This window comes from Pelobates fuscus, chromosome 7, assembly GCF_036172605.1.
Source record: "Pelobates fuscus isolate aPelFus1 chromosome 7, aPelFus1.pri, whole genome shotgun sequence".
Lineage (NCBI taxonomy): Eukaryota > Metazoa > Chordata > Amphibia > Anura > Pelobatidae > Pelobates > Pelobates fuscus.
The window spans coordinates 28,205,268-28,223,006 of record NC_086323.1 but is presented as its reverse complement, the minus strand read 5'-3'; the positions used below and the strand labels follow the sequence as shown (position 1 = coordinate 28,223,006).

General features: G+C 39.2%; 1 protein-coding gene across 2 annotated transcripts in view; it reads right to left on the bottom strand.

Annotated features, from left to right (window-relative positions):
• Window positions 1-1,942: 1,942 nt before the first annotated feature.
• The window catches only part of SCP2 (sterol carrier protein 2), a 29,509-nt gene continuing 13,712 nt past the window's right edge, over window positions 1,943-17,739 (bottom strand). The window contains exons 8-17 of one of the 2 annotated variants that reach the window (XR_010084075.1): window positions 17,521-17,607; window positions 16,092-16,242; window positions 15,190-15,337; window positions 14,979-15,086; window positions 10,442-10,598; window positions 8,039-8,129; window positions 4,160-4,289; window positions 3,812-3,891; window positions 2,283-2,847; window positions 1,943-2,252 (exon numbers count right to left, since the gene is read on the bottom strand). Coding sequence is in view for 1 of the 2 variants with exons in the window: in XM_063427838.1 (XP_063283908.1) it covers window positions 2,752-2,847; window positions 3,812-3,891; window positions 4,160-4,289; window positions 8,039-8,129; window positions 10,442-10,598; window positions 14,979-15,086; window positions 15,190-15,337; window positions 16,092-16,242; window positions 17,521-17,607 (1,048 nt within the window). In the remaining variant the exon portion in view is untranslated. Of the gene's footprint in view, window positions 2,848-3,811; window positions 3,892-4,159; window positions 4,290-8,038; window positions 8,130-10,441; window positions 10,599-14,978; window positions 15,087-15,189; window positions 15,338-16,091; window positions 16,243-17,520; window positions 17,608-17,739 lie in introns of both variants that reach the window. The other variant, XM_063427838.1, reaches the window with a different exon arrangement.

Sequence of the window (17,739 nt, the reverse complement as noted above, 5' to 3'; positions counted from 1 at the left end):
CGCTACAATGATAATGCATTTCATATGCTATTGCACAAAATATGTTAACACTGCAGTGGCCGCCCACAGGCTTCTTTTTGCAGTTTTATGGAATTTAATTTTAATAAATGGAAAAAAGTTTAGAATTCTGTTTTGCTTCAATGTATCAATGTGAAGCCTGGTTTTGGATTAGTGAATGGACTGGATCTGATGGATGGAGTAAGAGCCATGAAACAAATATTTCAAATAGATATACTATGGACTTTAAATTAGGTTTAACACAAATGCTACTGTGCTATTTGTGGACTATACGGCATGTCGACTGCTGCCCTACATTTGGAAGGAAATACATTTCTTTTTTTCTTTTACCTTCTATACTCTTCAGGGCAACATATTTGGACTTCATAAATCTGATCCTGGACTTCGTACAATGTGTGCCAGATGCACTGTGCTGACCCAGTTTTAAACACATGGAGGGTACAGTATTTTGCTTGCAAATGATTAAACATTTGGATTTGTTGTTAGAACAAAAAACTATTGTTCCAAAAGTATTTTTTTTTTATCCAGATGTGCACTACATCTCTCATAAGTCTCTTACAACCATAATGCTAACACAGCATAAGGGGAGATGTAGTTTACAACATCTGGGGTGCTGAAGGTTGCATACCCCTGGTGTACAGTAATATATATTTATAAAAAATAATGTTTGTATTATTTAGATTTGATATGGTGTCCATTGTTTACACTGGATATTCTGCCGCATACATAGTGCATTGTGTTCGAGTTTGATGTGTTGTGCAGAATCTGGGATTTATATAGTATAAATACTATTGTTTGACCCCCAATTGTTTCCTCTTCTTCGGAGATGCCATAATTTCACGGCCCATTTTGCTTTATAATTTCAAGAAATTCAGTTATCCACATTGCTATATGTGGAGGTCACTCCGTGTTTTCCTTCCCTTTTTGTTAAATATTTGTATTCAACTAAAATGAATCAGAGACCTGCGCGTCTCTTATGCTTTTCCTGTCTTGCTAAAACCTGCTTGTTTCTCGGTCTATATACTATGGAGACTTGTGACTCCATCTGAATTTCATGTGAATTTATCCTTAGACCTGATCTTGAAAATGTGGGAACTTTCTCTCACCTGAATCAAGCTCAGAACCAGACACTATTGGTCGGACATCCTTTTATCAAAACAGCCACCAAATATTTTCCCAGATCAGACAAAGCCTTTCCAGGACATGTTCTAATGAGAAATCACAGCTCGATAACTGGGTTCCATCCCGGTTGTTTCATATTTAATATCACCATCACATTGTGCATTATGCCTGGTATCCCATTAGTTTGAGGAAACACTAATGCACCCTGAATATCAGAGTGGTATTGACCAGACATGATGATAATGGACATCTACTGCTAAGAGGATCAAATATTGGCCAAGTACACATGCAGCTCAATTCAAAAACTTTTTTTGTTTGAGCCAATTTTGCTGAGGAAAAGGGAGAGGGGGAGAGAAGCAGGGAGACAGCCAGTAGAGTAGACATAAATAAGCTGAATGAAGCAGACAAATAGTGTATATAGTCAAATACGGCCCAATACACAGGAACTGTTTAACCCCTGAGTACAAAATGTTACACATTACAATTTGCCTTAACTATTGTATGAAAGGGGTTCTTGGCATCCAGGAAAAACACTGGGAATAGATGACTTAATGCATACATAGCTAGACCAACATATGTTTCTGTCCACTCTGTAGTGCTGCATTACCAATAATTACCACAAGAGGGATTTGGTTCCAAAATGCTTTGCTTGATCAAGTTAGGACTGCTGGATACTGATAGAATAGCTACAGTGGTTGCAAGTAGACAAGAAGTTCCTGGGGGTCTCCTAATCTCTGCTGGTTAAGACAGACACAAAATATACACTGGTAAAAAAAAAAAAAAAATCAAACAAAAAAAAAAACACATGGAAATCTGAGATTTTATTAAAGTTAATATTTTCATACTATTAACAAAATTAGTCAAGTATTCTATAAAGCCCCAAAAAAGGGCAGATCTGGTAGTCTCTTCCCGAGGAACAGTCTGCTCTGTTTAACCAGGGCAATCAGTATTTAGCTGGTACAGTTATTCAAATTAAGTAATTTTTTTGTCTTTTGAAATTAGATTAATACTCTATTAGAAAAAAGGACAAGAGAGTTACTAGAAGCAAAAGACAGTCCACAGAGATGAAAATGTTTGATCATGGATGGGAACCCACGATCAGTTTACAGACCCTTTAAGTGCTAGACAGGCGTGTATTACACGTGTTTCTGCAGATGTGGGGCAGAGTAATCCACATATACAGGCATACGGGAAACGCAAAGAGATCATGCAAAAGCATGAGTCAATGCATGTATTCAAGAAGTGTGTACAAAAAAAAAAAAAAAAGACATTCATGTTCCCAGTACGATGCACAAGCAATCCTGCATAATTAGAGAATACTCATGCTTTAGAGAGAGAGAGAGAGAGAGAGAGAGAGAGAGAGAGAGAGAGAGAGAGAGAGAGAGAGAGAGAGAGAGAGAGAGAGAGAGAGAGAGAGAGAGAGAGAGAGAGAGAGAGAGAGAGAGAGACAGACACAAGTGTGTTCATCCAGTACACATGGATCCCGCTTCTCCCGGACCGATGCTGCTTCACAATGCCTGTCTGGAAATGGAGGAGGAAGATAGAATTATGATCCACTACATAAGTCAATCCCGGCTGCAATTAAAAAGGGGTCCAACAATGGATATCTCTTCACAGCTTCGCCTTCACAGGTTGCAGCTGCAAACTCTGTAATTTCATGGCCATTCCCATGTTTCCAGCGATTTTCAGCTTTCCCTGAAAAAATGCCTGCAAGAGAAAGAATATTAAAGACAATGGTATATTAAAGACACATAGTCTGATAGTCCCACTTGTCATGCCAGACATGGTGTGGATGGACTTCATAGAGTACAAAATGTAGTCTATGTGAATACTGCCAGACAGATAGCTACCAAATATGTAGAACACTGAGATAACACTGCAAATGCTGGTACCCGTGGCCCCCATTCCCAAATAATGGAAAGGCATGCCACATCTCAAAAACTAGGTTCAGTACATTCTTTGTTTCTATAGTGTGCAGCAGCTACTGCATTCAGAAAGCAGAGACGCATCAGAATCCCTTGCAGAGTGCAAAGACAATGCTTCTATTCTACCGTGAAATGATATTCCAGGACAATGGAGGAGATTACTTAAAAATGGGCCCCCAAAAGTGATACAATAGCTAAAGGAGGAAGCAATCAAATGGGATTTATTTATTTTTGACATATTGAGTTTGTCTATGTTGACAAAATATAAGACACTTCGACTATTCAGGGTTTAGAATGGAAAATCCTGAATTTGGAGTTATGTCCTTGGTTTATTCCATGACTTAAGACTTCGGAGACAACTGATTCATCAATAGAAAGTGCTCAACCTCCTTTGGAGCTCTGACCCCATAGACAGAACTTCAATAACGCCAAGTGCGCTGGCCAGAGTGGCTGTAAATGAGCCTTGGGTGCACTCACTCCAGGCTGGTACATCCATTTTCACCCCTTTGTTACACAAATCATACCTCTCAAAGTTGGGAGGTATGCAAACTTAAAACAGTTAATTTGAGAATATTTCTAATGTGGTTGTATTGATCTAGAATTTTAATTTCACTTCGAATTCCTTACAACTCAGAATATTTACAAAGACAAAATGTACAGAAAATTTCTTCTAGCCAATATGAGATCTGTTAATTTCAAATCCTGTTCTGAGGTTTTCATTCATGCAACACATTTTGAATACTCACCGTCTGAGGGTTGAGCTTCCCAGTCATCAAGGACAATAAATCAGCGTCTGACATAGTGATGGTACAATCTGCCTTCTTATCTGAAAGAGATGGACAGTACTATGGGTTATTAGGTATATAGTGCCAACATATTCTGCTATGCTTTACAGTTCTAGAATGCTGAGATTTGACAAGTAATTGGCATATAAAAATGACCATACACAATTGTTAATGAAAGCCCTGATCAAGTAAGCTTACAATGCAAGACATAAAACATTCTCATTCAACAACCAGAACCCCAAGCCCTTTGACAATCAGCTGTATCCTTGTATGTTCTAGTTCATGACACATGTATGTTTTGGAACCAACCTGAGCTAGTGGACACAGATCCTTTGCCATTCTTCACATCAACCACCCATGTCCCTTCTTTGCCCCCAGGCCCGTCTTTCACTTTGAAAGAAAATATACCACCGATCTTCTTTACGAATTGATCTCCTTCCTTCAGTAGTCAAACAAACAAAACAAGAAGTTAAGCGCAATAATATAACAATGTATATATACTGTATTGTAAAAAGGACAGAGTTATGCCAACAAAGCAAACTGGATCTACCATTCAAGACAAGAATACATTTTTCACTACTAGTCTAATGAGAAAAGTAACTTTAAAATGTATTGATAACATTACACAGATATAGGACTACTTCATGGGCTGGGTGCTTTATTCAAATGACCTGTCTTTTCCCTAATCTTCTTGTGGCACATTCTGGTTCCATTTCCAAGCAAGGTTTTCCCTTGGGGTAGCCCTACTCTTAGAAAGTGTAATAAAATTGCAAATCAGGTACACCGACACCAGTGGCAGAACTACAGCTGGTAACCCATGCACTTAGGGCCACCCGATGGGTATTGCCGAGCACTGCAGCCCTTGAAGAGCGCAACCGGGTCCCTGTAGTATGGGCAGCATGGGAGACTGTCCCTTTCTCCCAGGCTGCCACTACACACAGAGCAGGACAGAGATGGAGGAAGAACTGCAGGAGGAGAGCAAAGAGACCCAGCTCCACACTTCAATCAGCCTCACCCAGCAGGACCCTTGGAAGTCCCCCTCAAGCACATAAAAAGGTATGTTAATAGGTAGGTGGCTAAAAATATTATAGCTATGACATACGTGTGTGTCAGTGTATGAGTGTGCATCTGTGTAAATATGTATGTAGCAGGGTAAGTTTATCAAACGCCAACATTAAATGCAAACACTACTGCAGTCAAATGCCAAAGTTATGTATAAACACACCCCTTCATTCAAACACCAAAATACAAATGTACACACTCATTTAAAAGCCATCACTACATACAAACACCTCTGCATTTAAAACGAAAACATTACAAACACTCCCCTGAATTATATGCCAAAAATATATAAGGCAAACCCTGTGTTATTACACCATCTTTTCATGGAAAGACTAATTCACTACCCCTAGCTCTCTTTCCTTCCCTCTCCATGCTAAACACTCGAGAGTGCCTCTCTCCCCCGACTGGCCAGGACTCTAGCGAGACTTTGCAATAAACTTATGGCACTCCGGCTCGGACGCGCCTACTCACATTTCCTGGCCAACTTTTACTTCAGTTTTTCCCCCACTTCCTGACCGACCCGCCAGTGCTATTTGAGGGGGAGGTACTATAGACTGAAGGCAAGAATTGCTCCCTGAGAGTCAGAAGGATCCCTTTATTGTCTGCAGGAGCTCCCAATACTTGACCAGCCCAAAGAGACTTACTCTGGAACACTTCTGCATGGACCTTGTTAGTGGCCGGTCAAATATTTACCCCGGTGGCGATTTGCCTATTCTCCATAGATCCGGGCACTATTTTGCCAACATGGGCGCTCGGATCAGAGCTATCTGGGGATATATAATGTTCTGGTGTTCCTGCTTATTTTTATGGAGTTGTGCGGTGTCCTCTGTGTCCGGGAGATAATTTGTTTTAGCGAGTACTTACTCTATTGTCTTCCAGACACAGAAACAACAGGGCAGGCTTACTCTGAGTTGAATAGGTGTATATAAGACTGTGCTATGACAATAAAAATCAGTTTTACTCCCAGAACTTTGGGTTGTCTAGTTACTGGGGAAAAGAGCTATATTTACTAAACAGCGTTTCTTCCAGCTACAAAGGGAATTAAAGGATCACTAGTCAACATATAAAAGCAAGACAGACAGGTCCCCTAGCATTCTTTCTTGCTTTTATATGAACTTCCCATTAAAAAATAAATCAATCCAAGTCTTTATCATTTAAAAACCAAACAAACAAACAAACAAAAACAAAAAACACTTACCTCCATTCCAGCGCAGAGTTCCCTGTCAGGCCGAGCCCCCTTTTTCGTCAAAATGACAAAGTGGCAGGACTCAGACGCTTCGTAGAGAAGACTCATAGCGATCTGGTGCGCATGCGTGGCTTTGCACTGCACCAATCGTGTTCTTCATAGAGCGGCATTGAATGCCGCCCTATGAACTCAGCGCTCTACCGCGCATGTGCGCGGTATGCACGTTCACGAGCTGAGCAAGAGCCCAGCTTGCTGTCGATGCCCACCCACCTCCTACGGCAAACCTCCAGCCCAAAGTTAGTATACAAACACTATAAATAGAGAAATCTCTATATATAGTGTTTGTATAAAAACACACAGATTTTAAATAAATATTGTTAAACACACACTATCCATTTCTTTCCAGCTCTATCTCCATCTCGCTTTATCTTACACTCACACACTCACACACTCTCTAAATGTTTAAAATAAGTGTACTTACTGTTTGAAGTCAGATCTCTGCATCCTCCTGCCTGTCAGCTCCAGCCTACTCCCACATTGTCTGCTTTCATCACTGACAGGCCCCTGGGTTACTACAGGACATAGGAGGCGCGTTCATAGTGCCTCCTATGTCCTGTCTGCTGATAGCACGTTTGATGTCTTCACCCAAGCGTGAAGACGTCAAACATGATAAATGCGAATTAGGCATTCATGAACTCTGAAGTCCCTCTGACGGCAGTCTGAGTGACTGCAATTGGAGGTGTTCCTAGCTTCCAATGTAAACACTGTATTTTCTCAAAAAACACAGTGTTTACATGATAGGCTGCAGGCAGCTATAGTTCTCACCTGAACAACCTCATTAAGCTGAAGTTGTCCAGGTGACTATAGTGTCCTTTTAAGCAGAGATACTTAACTGAAATATTGAAGCTCCACTACAATATACGAACGCCCCTTTACTTAAACCCAACACTACACAACAAATGCATGCCTGCATTTAACCCCTTAAAGACCAAACTTCTGGAATAAAAAGGAATCAGGACATGTCACACGTCATGTGTCCTTAAGGGGTTAAAAGCAAACACTACATACAAACGCACCCCTGCATTTAAATGCACACATTACATAGAAGTACACTACTGCATTCTAATGGCAACAGCACATACAAAAGTGCCCTACACACGCACACACTTACTCAAAAACATGATTACATGCAAACACTCAAACACTGCAATAATGGGCAAATAGTATATCTCCAGCTGGCATAGCATCATGTGAGTTGTACTACAGACAGGCAATACTTGCGTTAGAGGGGAGAGCCTAAATAATATATTGCACCAGGGTCCTCCCTACATTACACCACTGACCACTGACCTACACAAATTCATTGTAGCAGAATATCAACTTAGCTGCAGAACTTACAGAAGAGGCAGGATTTTAGGAAAATAATGTTGAAATTTAATTGTATATATTTTTACTGTCAAGCACATTGAAAACAATATGCATTTAACAGACTTTCCCTTTCATTTTCCATCCTAAAGAAAAGGTGTCGAGGCCTCCTTAGCCTGATGTTATATGAATGGGGGAGAGGGATATACAAACGTCACATAAGTAATGCCAATGTTTTAATATACTTGCTGGATTCAGGTATAGAGATTTCAAATAACCTTCACCTATATGTGCAGTGTGTATAATCAGTTTGTAACAGTTTATTCCAGGGCACGAGAGGAAACCGGACTATGATCAGCACGAAGACCTTGTACAGCTTATCAGTGGATTGCCGACTGATTAGGACTGCGATCTTTGATATGAGTTTGTAACTAGCACATTAATGGGGCTAATGCCATGGTCTCACCCTGACTGTTCGTATCACTTCATTGCTACAGTGTTACAGATTACACCTTAACTGATCCCTTCTAAAACCATTATACATGAGAAATGGGACTATTCTAGCACTCAATTACCTCTTCAAGCTTCTTCTCAATCTCCTTAAACACAAACTGACATTTAAATCCGTCCTCGGCACTTGTTGGCGCCATCTGGATACGCGACGTACTGCGGATAAGAAACAGGTGTTATTTGTCATATATTTGTAAGTAGCATTTTGAAAAGTTCTGTGTAGTAAGATAGGTGTATACAGAGCAACACACTGCATAAACGGTATGGTGTGACTGGATTAGTTAACATAGCTTTTGTCCAAGTGCACTAAGTTAGTACTTTAGAAGTTTGCTGTTTAGGGCTGTGTTTAATCTTATGAACTCAAACAACTAATAAAAAGTACAACGGACAGAGCAATACAGTTAGGTCAGTTGTCAACTCAGTTCAACGTTTTCCCCACAAGCCAATATTGCAGTTTCTACTGGGGTCCCCCACTCCTTGCTCCAGCCTCCAATTCTCTTCATTGCACACATTAGCATCTGGCAAGTGCAGTAATTTTATACAACACATACAATTAACATCATGGAGCTGTAAGTGGAGACAGCCAGAGTTGTAGGAGTACAGGTAATCAATATGGGGGGGGGGAGGGGGAAGGGGTGCTGCCTTTATGAATGTTAATCCTGATGTAAACTGGGAGAAGTCTCATTGCACAGATTAAAGAGAAAATTATATAAAAAGAAAATATGTCCTGTACTTCTGACATCCCTGAACCACTGATTTAACCCAATGCTGTGCTTTACCTATAATGATGGTTTCTCTTAAAGAGCACCCAAGTAAGTTACATTCAAATCCTGATAACCAGTGTCTCATCTTCTCAGGTACTGGTGTAGTAATTGCCCCCATTGAAGAGACCTGGGATGTTTTGTTTTTTTCACCCCCCCCAGAAAGCCACATTGACATTGTTTTGCTCTAAGGAACAAACTATCCCCTCTAGGGAACATTTTCTGGGCGCACGCCCTAATGTAGAGTGCTGTGAACACCTACAATTTTGCACAGCTTTATTTATTTCACGTGGGGTTTTGAAACTGGTTTATAGTTTACATGTACTTTGTAATGCTTGCCTAATAATACTGTACTTCTAAAGGAAGAAAATCTTGTACAAATATAATCATCACTCTACTCCGTGAGAATGTAAAGCAAACTGAACTCTGTCCCAGTAACATCAGGCTCTGCATGTGTCAATGCAAGTTATGTCAATATCTTCCCACAATGCACCTCTCCACCCAGTGTAGACACGTGACAGAGGGAGCAGCTTGCCGCCTGCATACCAGCCATTCATTCATACACCCATCTAATCCATGAATGGATAATAAAGGGAAACCATAATAAAATAAATGTATAAATACAATTCCCAACCATACCACATGATTCTCCCACCTGTAGGGATAGTGATCTTAAAGTAACACCGAGCCCAAGGATTTAAGTGGCCATGGGTGGGCAAACAGCAACCATTGTTTGGCAGTTATTAGCCGTCAATCTGGCAAGTGTCTGCTATTTATAAATGCATTAAGATAACAGCTACATCTGACATATCACAATGTGATTTTACTCTGCAATTCTGTGCTGGGTGTTTGGAAATATACAGTATTGAATAATAGCTTTATAAAACACTGCAGACACATGCATGAGAGCGAAATATTGATATAAAATTATATTATACAGTAAGGCCATATGATAGAGATATTTATATAAAATGATATACATTGTATAAAAGGATTACATAATAAAGCCATGGAATCGAGAGATGCACTACAATATATAATAAAGCCATAGGATAGAGATTTTTTTATATAAATTATATACAAGGCCATGAGATAGAGAGATTTTTAATGCACACTGTATAAAAGATTATAGAGTAAGGCCATGGGATATAGAGATACAATGTATACATTATATAATAAAGCTGTGGGACAGAGGGATACAATGTATCTTATTATAAGGCCATGGGATAGATATAGTTATATAAATTATATACACTGTATAAAAAAATATTATAGAGTAAGGCCATGGGATAGAGAGATACAATGTTTACATTATATAATAAAGCCATGGGATAGAGATATACAATGTATATATATTATATAATAAAGCTGTGGGATAGAGGGATACAATGCATCTTATTATAAGGCCATGGGATAGATAGTTCTATAAATTATATACATTGTATAAAAGATTATAGAGTGAGGCCATGGGATAGAGAGATACAATATATATTACAAAGCTGTAGGATATAGAGATACAATGTATACAAATATATAAGGCCATGGGATAGAGAGAGATACAATGTATATATTATATAATAAGGCCATGGGATAGAGAGAGATACAATGTATTTATTATATAATAAGGCCATGGGATAGAGAGAGATACAATGTATACATTATATAATAAGGCCATGGCAGCCTGCAGCCCCTGTCTCTCTCTCTCACCTGGATGCAGAGCCTGGGAATCCCATCCTGTACAGAGTGACCACCACTGCTCCCCCGATGCCGATGTTGTGCTGCAAAGCGATCTTGGCTCCTGGAACCTGTCTGGGTCCGGCCTGATCTCTGAGCTGCCAGCAGAGTTCAGCACACTGAGCCAGCCCTGGGAGACACACAGACATTTAATACTGTGCTTCCGGCCCTCGGGCACACCCTGCTGGCCAGCACGGGGTACTGCACTTATTAACCCTTCAAACACGAACTGCACTGCAGCTATTTACTCTGGGATAATAAACTTGTGTCCAAAGGCAATGGATAGAATACAGCCCATGTTACACACAGGGTCCAGTAATTAGTTAAAACAGACAAACCCCACTCTTTCAATACATATTCAATGCACCTCTAGACAAATCCACTACAATCTGTAGTTTAACAAATAAACCCTTTTAGTTTGAGGAATTCTTCATGTTTTTCCCATACATACAATTGTTAATGCTATTGGCAGCACATGAAATATGGAGAATGCATTTACTGCAGGAAATAAATTAGTCAGAATGAATGTGCTGCTTCAGGAATGAAGGAATTGTCCCAACACATGCAGGGCAGTGCCAGGGGCAATTGCATCAATTACAAAGAATAACAAGAAATGAATTAAAATCCCGTGGCAGGTTGTTATATGTGCACAGGCCCCATTTAAAAACAAACAGGACGGTGATTTCCAGAGGGGGAGCACTTTTCATGCACACCACATCAACATGAAGAATTTTAAATTCATGAAATCATGAGGAGTTTACATTTTACACACAGATACACATTAAAGTGTCATTTAAACAAATATATTAATTTTAAATGTGGTCACTCATTCTATAGGTAGTAGAAACCATCGATATTTCGGACAAAGAGGTTTTAAAACTGTATTTTCCAAAAATTAAGCAAAAGTATGTTTTGCGTAAAATTTGGAGAGGGGGAAATGTGTTTAATCTCAGATAAGATTACTGTCTGGTTTACAAAATGATTACTTTACAGAAGAGTATTTACTGTACATTACCATACTTCACTGACATAACAGCGGTCTGTAAAGGCACAGTCAGGCAACCAGTGTATATCTCACTCATAGGATTATTTAATATGCACTTATGTTTCTTAGTGAAGTTAAAACACATATACCAATAGTCTTTACTATTAAGAATTCAATGGGGAAAAATGGACCACACAGAAATACAACACTTCCGCTTTAATTGACAGGTTAAATGTCTATGTAATGGAATCTTGGTTAGTTTTCGGAGACATAGTAACCAACCCTTTATCACTATATGTGATCAGTATTGCGAGATCTATATTAAGTTCAATGTTCAGGGGGGTAAAGTCTTCCAAGTGCTATCAAACACCAAGATAAAAAGAGCCCAAAACATGACAGAAATAAACAGATAAGAGCAGGGTCTGCCCTTTCACATACAAAGCACTGCCAATGGCTTGAAGGTTTCTGCGATATGATAGGGTGCAGATAGATCAAATTGCAAAATCAGTTTGACAGTAATTGAATAAACAACATCACACAAGCAAGTCTGCTTCGAGTTGTCTCCAACTGATTGGTAGGCATCTAAAAAGCCTGTATGTGCTTGTCTAATAATATTCAATTATTCCAGATTGCACAACTAGCTGCAAAGACTGTCTTGCAGGTTGGTGCACTGCGGTTTGAGCCATTGACAGGTTGTTCTGCCATTTGCAGACGAGCGAGCAGTGTCTTAGGCTGTACCTGCCCATTTACAGGGTTACTCACTAAGGGGGCTTATACGCCAAAAAATCTTAATAAGCGAGAATCAAAATCCAAATAGCAAAATTCTGGTTAAATGGCTTATCAGGACCACACCTTCTCCCCCTCAAGTCCCACTTTACCCATTTTCCACCCGAATGCTACCATTCAGATTTTAGTGAATTAAAAATATGGGACCACTGAAGTCATGCAGGCCACTTCCATCTTAATGAAGTAGTCTGCATGCAGTGTCGCCGTCATTTCAAACCTGCAATGAAAATAATAAATAAATAAATAATATAACATTGCAGTTAGTTATGGTTTTAGAAACTGCAATGTTTCGATTGCATGGATAAGGCCACCTCTAGTAGCCATGTTACTGACAGCCACTAAAGGTACTTCCCAGGCATTGACGGAGTAAAACGGTCAAGTCATGCAGCAACCCCCATAAGAAAGTATTGATTCAGTGCTTTCCTATGGGGAAGCTTATATGCATGTGCATCAGGTCCCTAATGCCCTTCTAGAACCATCGTGGCAGACGATAGGTTAACAGTGCAAAGGGAACATTGGCAATCCCCCCCCCAAAAAAAAAGTCTTAAAAAAATAAAATAAAGAACACACAATCGGAAAGGGGAGAGACCGACACCTCCACAGCTAGGGACAGGAACACAGTTGTGTTAGGAGTTCAATTTTGTATTCACAACGCTCTAGTGTTTCTTTAAGGCCAAAGTGGCCAACTTTAAAACAAAAAACGCAATACATCCTAGGTGCTACACATAATGGACGTTAACACTACCCAGACATGGCAGGGATTAGCCTCCGAGGAATCTCTAATGCTTTACTATGGAACCTTACAAGCACGTCAGGGTTTATGGATAGAGAAGGGACTTGTGGATAGAGTAGGAGCTACTGGAAGACGAAGTACAGTAATTCACTTTTTTCCCCCATTTTCTGTGCTAGAAACAGTATCTGAGCTGTGACATTGTGAACCAGCAACAGGAACAAGCAATAAGGAATCATTTGACAATAGGGATATATGGGGAATGGGATGGGGTAGTCAGGATTAAGATGTAAAATTCTGAAAATGCTTGTTTTCTATTACACATAATACAATAGTATGTAAATAATACAAAAAGCTAAGGCAAAATTTATTTATTTATGGTCATGCTCTGTTTTATTGAGACATTAAAAATGTGCATGACAGATGAAATGGAGTCATAACCCTAAAGCTAATTCAGCTATAAAATGCGTAAACATTGTATAGTATGGTTAAAGAATCACTCCACACTCAGACACACACAAGCTTGCTTGTGTAACGAGTATCCCATGTTAAATGTACTTTATAAAAGTGCCTATTTCTAAGTGATATTGAAATTTTTATAACTCAACCAAGTAATACCTCCGTGGCTGTCAGACATCAGGGGGAGGCTTTTTCCCTCTTACATACGATCCACAACATCTGCTAAAGCACACCTGTCTTCTCCCAGAAGTCCTAATGACCCTGTGAGCATGCGCATGTTCACACGGCTCCATTTTACCTTGTCCTCTCGATTCCTCCCCCCCACCCCCCACTCCCATGCATGTTCTCTTTGGGGGTATATCTACTTAACAGTTCATTTCCCCCTCCCTCCCCCCCAATTTGGAGTGTTCCTTTAAGAGTAGAGGTATGCCAAAAAAGCTCTGTCAATCTTTTTGGGTGTCAGTTTACTGCAGGTACCATTAATGCAAAGTCGTTTTAATCTGCTGTGAATCTGATAAGTTTCACTTGCCTTGCAGGCTCAGGCCTCCCATCCGTCCCGATTTTGCCAGGACAGTCCCAATTTTCTAGTCCTGTCCCACCAGTTGACCTGTCCATTCTATGGGCGGATCCACCCCATTTTATCCCTCCCTCATGTTTATTCATGGTTGGCAAATTACAATCCAAATGCGAAATACCAGATATGAAAACATTCTCCAACTCTGTCAGCAGAAAACATTACCTGCTTTGCACTAACTCGACCGAAGCTTAGTGGAAAGAGACTTACTGTATTTTCATTGCAAACATTATAAAGAATAAAAAACACACGCAGAAAATAAAAAATTACTCACAAAAGGAGTTGGAAGTAGCACTTTTAGATGTCCTTACGAGTAGTAGCATGGAATGATATGAATGGGACAAAAGAAGAAATGGATAGTGCAATATATCTATAATCACTAAGGGAACAGGATAAAGAGATGCACATACGCTTCATGGAGCTAAAGTTTAACTCAAACTCATGTGCATGAGCAGTACAATCCCCCGCTTATGGATTTGTATCATATCTCTTGGTATAAATGTAGTACTATCTTTATCTCACCAGTACAGCCTCAGCGCTTCACTACGTGTTCTGTATTTTACAAAAAATAATAGTATAATATTATAAAAGTGGGATGATACACATCATTGTTTGTGCCACTTTTTAATATAGATATGCCATGTTATTAGTAATGGATGCATTTTTCTTCCATAATACACCGTGAAGGTGTTGCCATTTTTGGCAGGAATAGGAAACTTTTTAGCTCAGCTCACATAAAATATCCATTTAAAAAAAAAAAAAAAACTAAATAAAAAAAAAATAAAAAAAATAGACAGGAGAGGAGGGAAAGACTCCGTTATCTTCCATGTTGGGTTAAGAAAGACACACACACTCTCTCTCGTGTCACTACAACTTTTCATTAGAAGTTTCTGCTACTTTCCCCCCTCAACCCAAAAATAAAATTCTAGATTATACCAGGTTTGCGTATTTTGAAATTAACGTGTACATTTCTAACCTGTTGCTCCAAGTGGGTGGCCTTTAGAGATCAAACCTCCACTAGGATTAATTACCCATCGACCGCCATATGTATTGTCTCCTCGGTCAATCAGAGCTCCAGCTTGACCTACAGAACATGGAGTAGGGTTAGTAAGAAGGGCCGCGAGTAGCACTTGTTGGATAAAGGAGTCCTCCTGCACAGCGATGGCTAGGTGGTGCTTGCCAATTACCTATGGGGCAAAGTCCTAGTGCCTCATATGTGATGAGCTCATTAGCAGAGAAACAGTCATGAAGTTCAATCACATCTACGTCTTCTGGTCTTAAACCAGTTTTCGTGAAGCATTTCTCAGCAGCAAGTTTGGACATGTCAAACCCAACCTAGAATAGGTGGGAAATAAGAGAACATTACAGAGTATAGAGAGAAACAGTAATTTAGGCACCACAATATATTGTAGGTGACACCATTCCATATCCATAAGTGGAAAAGAATACTGTAGCAGACTGGAAGCCACATGAATGAAAGTTAGCCAAAGGCAAGTAGGGAGAAAGATGATCTTACAGTTGTGGAAGTCACACACTCTAAAATGAAAAGGCAATAGGGTGGGTTGTGGTAAAAATCAAGATGGGCAATCTGCAAATCCAATACTGGATTTGGCTTTTATCACCGTATGGTTGACTACTTATGGTGGAGCCAACTCTTCAGGCTACTGTGAAAACGGCAGGTGGATCAGGCACTTAACAGTAAGAAGTAGAGAAACTTATGAATTTTATACACGGAAAAATGTCCCACTTTAAAGGAACACTGTGGGCACCATGAAAAATTAATCGTAATTAAGTTGTTATGGTACAAAGAGGTCCATGGGAACCCTACTTGCCCTGGTTTAACCCCAAAGTCTGAAAGCCAGCCCAAACTTTCTGCCCCTCCAATTTCTCTAATCAGTGCTTGGTCCGAGGCTTCAACCCTTTAGAGGAAGTGGAGGGGCAGAGTGATTGAGTGCTCGTTTTTAGGCTTTGAGGTGAATTGTTTGTCAATGGTTTAACCCCTTTAGGCAAGATGGTGCATTGGACCTCTTTGCACCATAACAATTTTATTGCAATGTACAGTTATGGTAACCGGAGTGGTTATCCTTACCGCCTTGATGCAGCTTTCTTCTTCAAACGAACTTCTGGTATCAGTGACCATTTCCTGTGCCAGGATCTCCACGGCTTGCCCCTCCAGCCTGTGCTTGCGCACAAAATCTTCACTCACTACAATGGCAGCAGCAGCACCATCAGAGGTTGGGCTGTGGGTTTCAAAAGAAATGTAAAAAGTTGTCACAAACTAGTGGAGTCCAATCAAAGCTGTCTAGAGAAACAGAGTAATGTGTTGCTGACCCACTCAAAAATAAAGATAGCCACAGCTATAAAAAAAAAGATAGCGGTTGCTCTAACATCTGGCACTTTAAACGAGAAATATAGTGAATCATATACTTCTGATATATTGCAGCACATACATTTTAACTAGTATTCGCTCGGTATTCTCTTGCGCTCTGTTTTTTGCTCTCTACATATTAACTAGGGCTACTATGCAAAGTTGTAATGACCATAACCCTTTAAGAGATATTATAGATTGTTTTTCTCATTTGGCTTATTTCGAGAATATCCTGCCCTGTGAACCCAGGTCAGTGCTCCTAATGGAAGAAGTGCTAATCAGGCTGCTGACAGTGATCTCAGTCATACATCTGTAGAATACTCTGGGAACACAGCAGCTCACACTGGATGGAAGGCAACAACAAAAATATTTTTTTCATGACAACTCCAATATCAGTTTTTGGTTTTTGGTTTTGACTGGAGACCCAATTTGGAGACCTGTGCATGGGGTGTTCAGCATGTGTGCTCATCATATTAATTAACAGATATTTGATCCACTTGGGAAGTCTTGAGACCAAGAACAGATTTAGAAAATGCTTTCAACATATTAACATATCCACGTGGCATCAGGGAGAAGGAAAAAAAAAAAAAAAAAAAAAAAACGGACTGGTTTAGAAATCAGATTTAAAATATTTTTGATTTTTTGTACATATTAACATATTGAAGGTCATAGTGCTAGATTTCTCAGTTTACTGGTTACATCAGCATTGCGTCAATAGCTTTGATTTAAAATTGTTGGGTAAAAAAAAAAAAATAAAAACACACCTTTCCAAGTGATTTAATATTTTTTTTTAATAAACTTTAAAAAAAGCATTTAATATTATGAAAAATATAAAAAATGTATTCATATTTTGCTATTTTATATATATATATATATATATATATATATATATATATATATATATATATATATATATATATATATATTTATTTTTTATATTTGTATTAAAAATAATAATTTTAAAAGCTTATCCCCCAAAAAATATTGAATAATTTGCAAATCATTATCCAACAAAATTAAACTGAGGTCTAAGTTGCCACAGAACACACAAACCTAACCCGTCACCGCCAAAATAAATAAATAAATAAATTTAAAAAAAAAATCAAATAAATTTCCACTAACAAAACTACAACACATTAATTTCTAGTACCAGCACTGAAGTATAGTCAGGTATTCAAAGATTTTCCTGGAATTCAGCACTTGATCCAAGCTGTACTCGTCGCGGAACTGTGAGTTCCTATAAAATTGTGACAGAAACAAAAATTACATAAATAAACCAGAGAGTATCACTTAAACCTTATCTTCACAGTGGATGTGCAACCCAAATGAGACAAGGAACAACTACAGAATTTTCCCCCTAACGTTGAAG